The sequence below is a fragment of the Limulus polyphemus genome, unplaced genomic scaffold (assembly GCF_000517525.1).
Source record: "Limulus polyphemus unplaced genomic scaffold, Limulus_polyphemus-2.1.2 Scaffold28, whole genome shotgun sequence".
Lineage (NCBI taxonomy): Eukaryota > Metazoa > Arthropoda > Merostomata > Xiphosura > Limulidae > Limulus > Limulus polyphemus.
This window is the reverse complement of record NW_013665638.1, coordinates 1,623,063-1,634,123: the sequence shown is the minus strand read 5'-3', so window position 1 is coordinate 1,634,123 and position 11,061 is coordinate 1,623,063. Positions and strand designations below refer to the sequence as shown.

The following is an 11,061-nucleotide window of genomic DNA, read 5'->3' as shown; positions in this document are numbered from 1 at the left end:
CCAACCATTATTAACTACAGAGATGTCAACCATTCTTGTTCTGGCAAAATCATTCTGATTTTTAACCCCAAATTATGTCGTTTTGATCATACCCTAGCTACATGATAACTATAAAGTAAACTAAAGGTAAAAATAACAAAGAGCATCTACCATAACTTCAGATGTTGCAGAGATGTAATTCTGAATATACTACTCATTAGCCTTTCATTAAATCATTCATAATACGTAAACCATGCATTTGTATACTTTACTTCATGGGAATTCAGCATTGCTTATGGTAGGAAGATTAATGCAGAAATTAAATCATTCCTATCTTTCTGCTCTGATTCTAGATTTTTTAGGCTTGCATCCCTATTGTACATTAACTAAGCTTGCAACTTTTAAGATGTAAATCTGACTTGCATGCTCAAAAGCACTAAAGATGACTTTTCAACACATGTTCTGTGACATATAGGCTTCAAACTCAAGGAACAATTCCCCCAACCATTGTTTTTCATTATGGCAAAGCAACAAGTTGTCAAGTGATGGTGCTTAATGCCATTGCAATTTGTCAGGGTTATAAGCCTATGATTCTTTACAGTAGATATCTGTGACTTGTTGCCAATAAATTTCAATGATAAACAAACAGTACACAGTTCGCTTGTTTTAAAATAATATCTTAAAACAAGTCAAACATGCATACAAATTTTCGTTACACAGTTCATTACCACAGTTGAATCCAGAGCTTTAAATAACTCACTCTTTCTTCAAAAGTTCACGCAGGATGGTTATTTTAGAACCCAATTGATAAGACAAATTTTTCTTCTCTACTCTGTTATTAAAATACAATCTGTGATTTATTACACTTTAAAAGTTGTCACTATTCACTCATTATGGCAAAACTCTCAATCGCCCAGTCTATAATTATCTCTTTTTTCCTTTAATAACTTACTTGCACTAAATTAGTCGCCTATATACATATTGCCCAACTGAGACCTTGAACTTTCTACAAACTATGAGATGTTATGATGTAACAATACTTACTTAAAGCAATGAGAAAATACAGAAGGTTTGAGGAGTAACATGACATCAATTCACAACAAATGATTTGTAAACAATATAATTAAGCAAACTTGTCATAACTATTGCTCCTAAAAATAACTTACTTTAATGCTCACACAATATAAAGTAAATAATACTCTCATACTAAACTTAAAATGAACTGTTGTATGTATATCTAACACAATTCCATCATTTTTATCATATGTATTATATCAAATAAATAAGATTCCTTGGTGGTAAATCCTAATAATTCTGAAAAACATTAGGAAATCTTATAACATCTTCATTTTGACATATTAATATATAAAAGAGACTTCACAGTTAATCTATTACATGCATTTCTTGATACATTTTTCATTGCAAATCAACAGGTATTCTCATTTGAGCTAAATAGGTAGAAGGCTGAAAGATTTTTGTTTTCTAGGAAACAATTTAAACTTATTGGAAAATTGACAAAAATTTGGTTCATATTTAAGACATAAATTTCATCAAGTAGTAGTAGTATACATTTGATTAGCTGAGTGCAGTATGTTTTATTCATTTCTCAGTCCATAATCTATAAATTGTATTATAATTTGATCAAACAGTGCCACCTGGTGGGCAGCCTGATGTTGGAGATTTCATACAAGATCATCTGGATAAAGCAGACAATGATCCCAATGCCCCACCATTTGATGACCTGCGAAACTATGCTTATGAAGGGAGTGGAAGCACAGCAGGATCACTCAGCTCTTTGGCTTCAGGAACTGATGATAATGAGCAAGACTTTGACTACCTTAATGGATGGGGCCCCCGATTTTCCAAACTTGCTGATATGTATGGTCAAGGCGAAAGTGAAGAAGACTAGTCAGTCATCACTACACACTTACCTTGTTGCTGGCCATACCTCTACTAAATCATTCCATTGGATGTGTTCTTTCCCTTTAGGACCAGTGACAGATTCACATGGGAAGAGTTTCTTCCACCTAGAGACAGTGTGACCTTAAAATTGTTGTAGTAACCCTTTAACACAGTGTGTGTATGTATGTGTAAGAGCATGTTCTTTTATAGTCAATATTTTGTGCGTATTCTTTGACTGGCAAAATTGATGTCATATGGAATATTTATCATATTTCGCTGTGTTTAGAAGCTTTTGTCTACTTGACTTGTAATTCATAGTGCTTGGTTGTTGTCAAAAGACTTACACTAATGGTGATGGGTATTATTTTCAGTCAGATTTGTTGTAGTTATATTGTATTTTAAAGAGTCAGTTTTTATTGGGCTTTTATGGTTTGATATAGATATTAAGAGGTTTTTACAGCATAAGCATTTTTTTTTGTGATAGTTAATAATGCTCGAATCTCAGTCAGACCCTGGTCTGGAGTGTATTTTAGACACATAATGTGTATGGAAGAATAGAGAGGTCACATTTTAATGAAACTTGAAAGAGTAGTAGTGTAAAGTAAGAATTTCTAGGCATGTTGTGTAAGTCTTGTTACTCGCTCATTGGTTCTAAAGGGAAGTTCAAGGAGCAACTGATCTATCTTCTGCCTGCTCAACACTGTTTGGTTATCTTTTTGAGGATAATCTTTAGCTTGTATAATAATGTATTTGTTGTCATGTGTTTGTATTTCTGACTGATCATTAGCATTTATACAATCATTGCTTTTAGCAATTAGAAATACTTAAAGTAGTTTTCTGCTTGAATAGAATCATCTTCTCTCTTTTTTTGTTGAATCACTTAGAATGGACCAACAAGACCCTTGTAATGGCACCATTAGGCATTTACATGAAGATAGGTATTAAGAAAGGATAGAGCTTGATATCAACTACATCATATACAAGGTTGAACAAGAGTGACTTATGAACACAGTTTTATTTAGATGCATTCCAAACGAAACAAAAAAAAAAAGTTAAATGAAAGATATATTTACATAAAGGTGTCACGATTTGGTGCTTGGTTGTCTTCTACATGCTGTGACTGTTATTGTGCTTATCATCTCATGCATGGTTGTCTTGTTTCTGAAATATGTAATCTCAATTTTAATAGTATTTATCATAGATAGCACCACATTACGTTTAGTTTGTCCTTCATTGTAAAATTACAAGTCCAGGAGCAAAGCATTTGATCCAGTTGTTGTACGATTAAGTTATAGCATATCTTAATTAAGTTTGCCTACAGCTAGCACCTGTGGAAGAAGGCACCATCCTATATAGTTTATCTAACCTTGTCTTATCTTCACTGAAATTGAAATTAGCACCATAAAGATGGCTACTGGGAAGCTAAACACTACAGCTCAAACTGCCACATCTCATTAACACCAACTTTTTAAGTGGTTTATGTGGTACAGTACATGACCAAGACCTCTCTCTATAAATAAGATGAAAGATCTTATGTAGTTATCCTTGTATGAAATAGAAATCGGTGGATCCTATTTGTTAAGTAGCCTTTCCTCAGGAGGAATCAAGAGCTAAAGATGTGTATTTGTATTTCTGTAAGCATTAGAAAAAAAAAAGTCCTCAATATTAGTGATATTTGTGCATTTTCATTGTTTGTTCATATTTTTTTAAGTTCATAAGTGAATTTTAAAATGATTTTCATTTTTTTAATATTGTTTTTGTATTGTACACCAAAGTGCTGTGCACTTGCCTCTCATTGACTTTAAAGTTGCACATGGAAGTTAGGCAGGATATTGTGTTCTGTAGGAGTGTGGATTAAATGAGGTTTCTGTTTCTATATACATATAGAAAGAGAGAAAATTTCATGGTAATGTAACAGCTGACATTAACATCATTTGGAGTCTGTATGTTTTAACTTTGTTGTTGTTGGCCATCCATGAAATTTGTTAAATCACACTGTTTTTGACTGACAGGTATCACAAATTCAAAGTGACTAATTCAGTAAAAAATAGGTAAAGCATGTTTTTTTTTTTTGTATGGAGTAAGTTATGACTATGTGTTAATAATTTTACTACTTGCATTATAGTAACAGAAAGAGTAATAAAAAGTGCCTGCTCAGTTACACAGTATGCCACACTTGTTCAGAACACTAGTCTAACACCATCCCTGCCTTGAAGCGAAATCCTGCCACACTGGGCTTTTTTCTTATTTTTTCAAACAAACAAATGTCACTGTATAAGAAATTAAAATCAGATTTGTTTCTCAAACGTATAGTATTCTGATTCATGTGGTTTAATGTATTCCATTGTGTTCCAAGTATTAGAACTGACTTGTGACATTTTTCATCATTTTATGTCATTGTCGTTTTATATCATGACTTTATTGTAGCCAAAAGTATCTTTCAAGGCAGTTTGTTTGATTCAGAACAAATAAATGATATATAGATCCAGCATGTAGTGTGAATTTTCTTTAAGGAAGCACATGTTACACTTTCCAGATTAACTTAGGACACAGTTTTGGTTTTTTTCTAAATATAAAACTTGCCTTCAGTCTGTTAGTATCAATCAGCTTGTGTATGTAACTATGATTTGTAAGACTATTAATTGTGATATAAATTTGAAAACAACTGTGCTGCTTTTGAGACTTTCCTTTTTATTCCATTTCTTTTATCTAGTGATTCTAGTAATATCTCTTCACTAAAATTTCAGAAGATGATAGATACACATTATGAATGTTAAATCCAAATGAATTATATATTTATTACATAGAATTTCAAATATGTCTTTGTCCAACGTATTATGTTTTTAGGTGATAGGTCTGATTCTAAAGTTCACTAAGACTACAGATTACAAAGTTTCAGCAACAATGAGGTCTTCATACTTGTACCCTATTTAAACAGTAAAATGTGTATAATTTCATGAAATTTCACAGTTCTGTGGGTGCTTTTGAAGTACATTTTATTTTGTTTGAGATATTACATATTAAACTTAGTTTTATCACAAAAACGTGCAACAACTACTGAATTGCACTAAATCTTTAACTCAAACCATATAGTTGAAATAAAACTGTCTTCTTCCGTATCATTTCAGTCGCTTTTCTTATTATTAATTGTGTGTTTTGATCATAAATGTTTTATGACTCGGATGAAAACAAAAATTAATTTTGGTTTTGATAAAAGGGAATTACCAACTGAACTTTCCTAGGACTTCTGATCTATTTTGATTAATTAACTTTTTGATCAGAAGAAAAATATTGTATTAAAGGAAAGATTAATTGTATATAACTACCATTCTTACAGCTAAGATGAGTTTTATAAATGTCTCCAAACACTGGTTACACCTTTGTGTATTATTAACTTTCCTTGAAATTGTGATTTATCAACATATTCAGTATTGTTATTGTATTTGTTATAAGTCCAGCAACATTTTTAAAGACACTGGCATTTTCCACCCAATATAATCTACAAATAGTTTTCAGTACATTTTATCACGTATACAAAATAAGAGATATTAGCACTAAGACATTGATTATCTTACAACTTTAAAAGCTTTTGATATCTTGATATTTCACTTAATGATAAAGTATGTAATTTAAGAAAATGGGGGTTATGATAGTTTAAACTTGTTTGTAATACAACAAAAACAATTAAGTCCACCAAAAAATCATGTAAAGATTTTCTTCGTGTACAATTTTTTCATGTACCTGGAATTAAAAAAGCACACACACACACACAGAGTAAAATAATTCTTTGCCAATAAATACCATCAAACAACTTAATTTTCTTCGTAAATATTATTAAATAAAATGCAAGCTACAAACATGTATCCAATGTTTGCTGCTAAAATCAATATGTTCATTCCAATCTGATTTGTCAACATCGTGGTTTTATTAATCTCAAAGAGAAAATATTTTTTTGTATAACTTGGATGTGATCTTATGTATCCAAGTTTTTTTGATGATTTTACCTTTATGATAATATGAAATTTGTCTGAAATTTCATGTTGGGAACTATGTCTGTAATGCACTGTTAAGCAGCTTTCCAACTTGTATAGGTATGAAAACAAAGCACCAGCTTGAAAATGCTTGACACACTGCCCATTTTAATATCTGTATGAAGATATACATTCAAAATAAGATGACCCAACACATTCAGAAGTCATTCCTAAAAGTTAATATATGAATTATATTGTTTCACTAAATTAAATGATTTTAATGAGATGCTATACAAAGGAACTTAAAAAGGGCATTGTTCCACGACAAAGTGGACAAGTCTAACTCGCGTGTAGTAATAGATCAAGATGTGTTAGTCGAGCCTTTATACAATACGTGACTTTGTTAACTTTGGTTCAACTTTCACTGAATCAAAATTAATATTTAAGGTATTTTTAAGAACCCACAAATGAAAGGAAAATAGAAGATGCTATGTCAACCACGCTATATTTGTCATATCCAGTGTTGACGAGACCTTCCCCCTAATATTATAACTCGTCTGGCTAGATAGGATACGACCAACATAATGGCTCAGGCGCTATATATGTAGTCATAGTGTGAACAAGATTAACCACGTGAAAAGTAATGACTATAATTTTTATTTGAATTAGTTACAAATCATTTAGCTAGCTATAATGGATGCATTAATGTGCCTTACACCATTGGGTTTCCAAACATTGTCAGAACAATTTGTTTGTTTGTAGTTAAACGCAAAACTACACAATTGGATATTGTGCTGTGCCTCCTATGAATATCTAAACCAGTTTTTTTTTAGCGTTGACTAGCCGCTGTGTCACTGGAGGCTTCTCAGCACAATATTCCGCATATTGACTGAGGGCCCTCAACCTTATGAATCTATAGATACTGAGTATCTTAACAGCAATGTGTATTTGGTATAACCCTCTGCTTTAAGTGGCTGCATGAAACGTTATAACAAAAGTCAAAACATGCTCTGGGTATACAAACTTAAAACACAAGTCTAGAAACGTTTTTAGGCAAGCCCGTACCTGGCAAAACTGAGAGAGAAAATACGAATTAATTTAAAACATGGAATATGATTTCCATAGAAATGAGGGGAAATATTACTTTATTGAATTTGTACAGTGTAATGTCTAACTATAAAATACCATGGTTTCTATCTCTGTCAGTTTTTACATTTGGAGTTTTACAGCTTTTACTATACACTAGTAATTCATCGTGAATGAAAGACATTAGTAAAAACGTGGAAGAAAGATTATCTGCAAAGAAACTGGATGAAAAAGATATGCACGAAGACTATGTTGAAACAGTAGCTCTTTTCGTACCTTACATAGATTAAGGTGTATTCATTTTAGTTGAACTTACTTAAACGGCAACACCTTTTATAGAAAACGTGAGGCCAAACTAAATTGTTTCTCTTAGTATAATCAAGGGCATTCCTATTAAAAATACTTCTTTATCTAGCAGCTGAGCAAATTAATGTTCAGAAGACACTGGACCATCATTTTACTGAGCAGAACATAAGTATATGATACATTTAATTCAAACCTGTATATTTTGTTGAGAAAGAAAGGGGTCTTGGAAGAACAGCATGGACTGTAATTAGTATTGAAGCACTACCATAGGCAATTAATGGAAACAGTTCATCGTGATAATAATGAGCTATTTAACTAAATGGCCTGCAGAAAATTATATTGTAAAGTAAAGCAATAAAATGTTGGGCTGTGGATCAGAAGGTCAATTGTTCAAGCCATGATATGCTGCTGGGCATACTATTCACATTCAACTGTGGATGTTTTATAACTGACAACCAATCCCACTTTTCGGTTAAGAATATCTATGTACGCAGTGGATGCTGCCGACTGATTGCCTTCACTTTGGTCAGTAGTTCTTAATTAAGAATGACTTTGTCTGAACTTTGGGGTCTCTGACCTAACATGATTTGGAGCACCTGGAGAAATCCACATGGACCAAGGAGCTTGGTCTGGTAGTTAGGACACTTGACTCGCAATTTGTGAGTCTGAAACTCGAAACTTTCACTTGATATACTCGCCCTTTCCACGATGGCGGCGTTATAATGTGACGATCAATCCCACTATTCGTTAGCACTGGGTGGTGTTGAGTTGTCTTCCCTGTGGTCTATCTCTTCAAAACTAGGGACAGCTAGCACAGATATCCCTCAAGTATCTTTCCGCGAAATTTCAACAAACAAACTAAGAAGCTACTTTCAATAGTCAGTTGTTTGCCGAGTTGTGTGGGGTGATGAATGTAGCGAAGATGCACACTTCACCCTGTCTCCCCCAGTTTGTTAAAAATAAGAATGTTTCAGAATTTATTATGCTTGACCAAACTGATTGGGACAAACATCTACTATATTGTCATGTAGGGATAACGTGCAACAGAGCAAAACAGATAATGTTTGGTCGAAAAATAGTTTCTAGCGAATATTGTGTATAGTCTAACCTCACCTTCTTCATTTTGAACATCTCGAACAATAATATAGGAACACATGGATCACCAGCTACTGGTAAAGAAACTTCTGAATCTAATATCCCTATTAATAACCCTAATAATCGCATTAGTCTTATCACAGAAAATCAAAGAACACTAGCCAATTACAATATAATGTTTTAAACAGATAACTGACTGATGTCAAAATCTAAATTGTTGCCCTACAAACAATTCTGTTAAAAGATCCGAAGTTCTTTCTAACATTAACGAATTCGCTTGAAAATTATAGCTCGGCGGACTATTTCACAGCTCCCCAGTGGTACAGCGGTATGTCTGCGAACTTACAATGCTAAAAACCAGGTTTCGATATCCGTGTTGGGCAGAGCACATATAACCCATTGTGTAGCTTTGAGCTTAACTTCAAAAACCAACTCTTTCACAATAAATCTAATTTTTCTTATTTCTAACCCACATTCACCTTCAAAGAGAAATATTCTTAAAACTCCTTCGACAAACAGAAAATCAGATTTAGAGAGATAAGATAAGGCTACTAGAAAAAAGTCCCCCAGCGGCTCAGCTCAAAATTAGGTTTCCATACCCGTGGTGAGCACATTACAGATAGTCTATTGAGTAGTTTTGCGATTCATAATAAATCAACGGGAAAAAAATGAAATTATCCAAGCTTTTAATTCATCAAAACATACTTATAACCTCAACCCGAAAAAAAACAAAAAAACACTTCCCTCAAGAACCTTAAATTGTCACAAATATTATAATCAAACCTACTAATAGGGTTGTGCCATTGTTATTCTTACCATCAACTTCATCACATCAATTTCTACAAAAAAAAACAAAAAAAAAACTACTACATGATCTTAAAATGCAGTTCAAAAATACGGTCAATGACAAACTTAAAAAATTCCTTCAAACTAATCGTATTGATAGACACGCATTTCAATACTTAAAACACAAACAGGCTTTTCTCTCCAAACCGAACAAATTAACAACTACACATTTCAATACTTGAAACACAAACAGGCATACCCATAGATATCTTATCTGAATTGCACAATGATAATTAGTCAGGTCGTTTCGTCAATTATAATACAAACATTGTAACTGATAAGTTATCTGTTTATGTAGACCAGGACATAAAACACATCCCCACTACACTTACTTCTTATATGAAAGACATCTTATCAATACCATTGAGGACATTAATGGTAGAGAACCACTGCCTCCCAGCAGGATTCTTTTGAACTATGAACGTTTTCATCCTTTATACTAATATTCCACCTGATGACATGCTTGAGTTGACTTGAGCTTGAATATCTTTAAATTAAACAACGAGCTTTACATTCAGACTAAGAATAATGCCGTGGGTACCGAGATCACTTTTAATTATACTAAGATATTTATTGGTGATATTGAATGATGACAGATCTTAAAAAAATCAATTAAAAACTTTTTTGGACTGCTGTTACTGAATCTTTTAAAAATTATTTTCGTACCCTATCTTCCACAAAACTAATAAAACACACACACATACATATTCTTTAACGATGTCACAATGTCTTCATTACTAAAGTTGCCACCCAGCCCCACTAAATGAAATATTACTTGTAATCAACAAACCATACGCATCAAGAAAACGTGTATTGACGAAAACAGTTACAAACTTTCATACAAAGAAGATATAAACAGTCTAAAATTGATAAACGAATACAAAATGCCAGCAACATTCAACAAGAAACAGTCTAACAATAAAATATTTAACAGTTCTTTTATAATTACATACCACTCAAAATTCAAGAACATTTCATGGTCTCTTATACAAAATTTCCAGCTACTAAAACGTGATTAACGTTTACAACAAATTTTATCTCAAATTCCTATTGTTTTCTTTAAATAAAAATCGAAAGCTATTCTGGTATATGCTAACAACTCCAGGACCTGGCATGATCAGGTGGTTAGGGCGCTCGACTCGTAATCTGAGGGTCGCGGTTTCGAATCCCCATCCCACCAAACATGCACGCCTTTTCAGCCATGGGGAGTTATAAAGAGACCGTCAATCCCACTATTAGTTGGTAAAAGAGTTGGCGGTGGGTGGTGATTATTAGCTGCCTTCTCTCTAGTCTTGTACTGCTAAATTAAGGACGCTAGCGCAGATAGCCCTCGTGTAACTTTGCGCGAAATTCAAAAACAAACAATTCCAGAAAGATCGTGCAAGTTCATGAAAGCTACAAACATTTCTTCTGGGAGAGCGGTAAGTCTATGGATTTAGAACGATTCCCTCGCTGGATACAGCAGATAGCTTGATATGTCTTTGCTATACAAGCACACACACAGAGTTAAAACGTAAACTTCTACGTTCAAGTTTTTAATTATTATCTTTATCTAATAGTCTTACTTACAGTAATAACATATATAAATATATATATAATATTTTGTTTACTCCCTATTTTAAATTTTTTGTTATTTTTTTCTCTATTCTTTCTATATGGTGGATTTTATGAAAATTATTTCATTTTTTAAAATTCTCTTTCACTTAAGTTTGGTTAGGTTATTTTACAGCAAAGCCAAGAAATCGAACTCCGAATTTTAGCATTGTAAATCCGTAGACTTAAGGCTGTTCTACCATGAAACTTTTACTTAGGAACGTTGCAAGTTTATCTTTCATTTTGTAATATTTCACATTTTTGGTCTCATTTTATATTGAGT

The 11,061-nt window shown here is 32.8% G+C and overlaps 1 protein-coding gene across 1 annotated transcript in view; it reads left to right on the top strand.

The window, feature by feature from the left end:
- Window positions 1-4,370, top strand: part of LOC106459516 (neural-cadherin-like) — a 115,986-nt gene extending 111,616 nt beyond the window's left edge. The window contains exon 28 of the mRNA XM_022386277.1: window positions 1,629-4,370. Within this exon, the coding sequence (XP_022241985.1) occupies window positions 1,629-1,888 (260 nt within the window). The 3' untranslated portion in view covers window positions 1,889-4,370. The remainder of the gene's footprint in view (window positions 1-1,628) is intronic.
- Window positions 4,371-11,061: the final 6,691 nt, after the last annotated feature.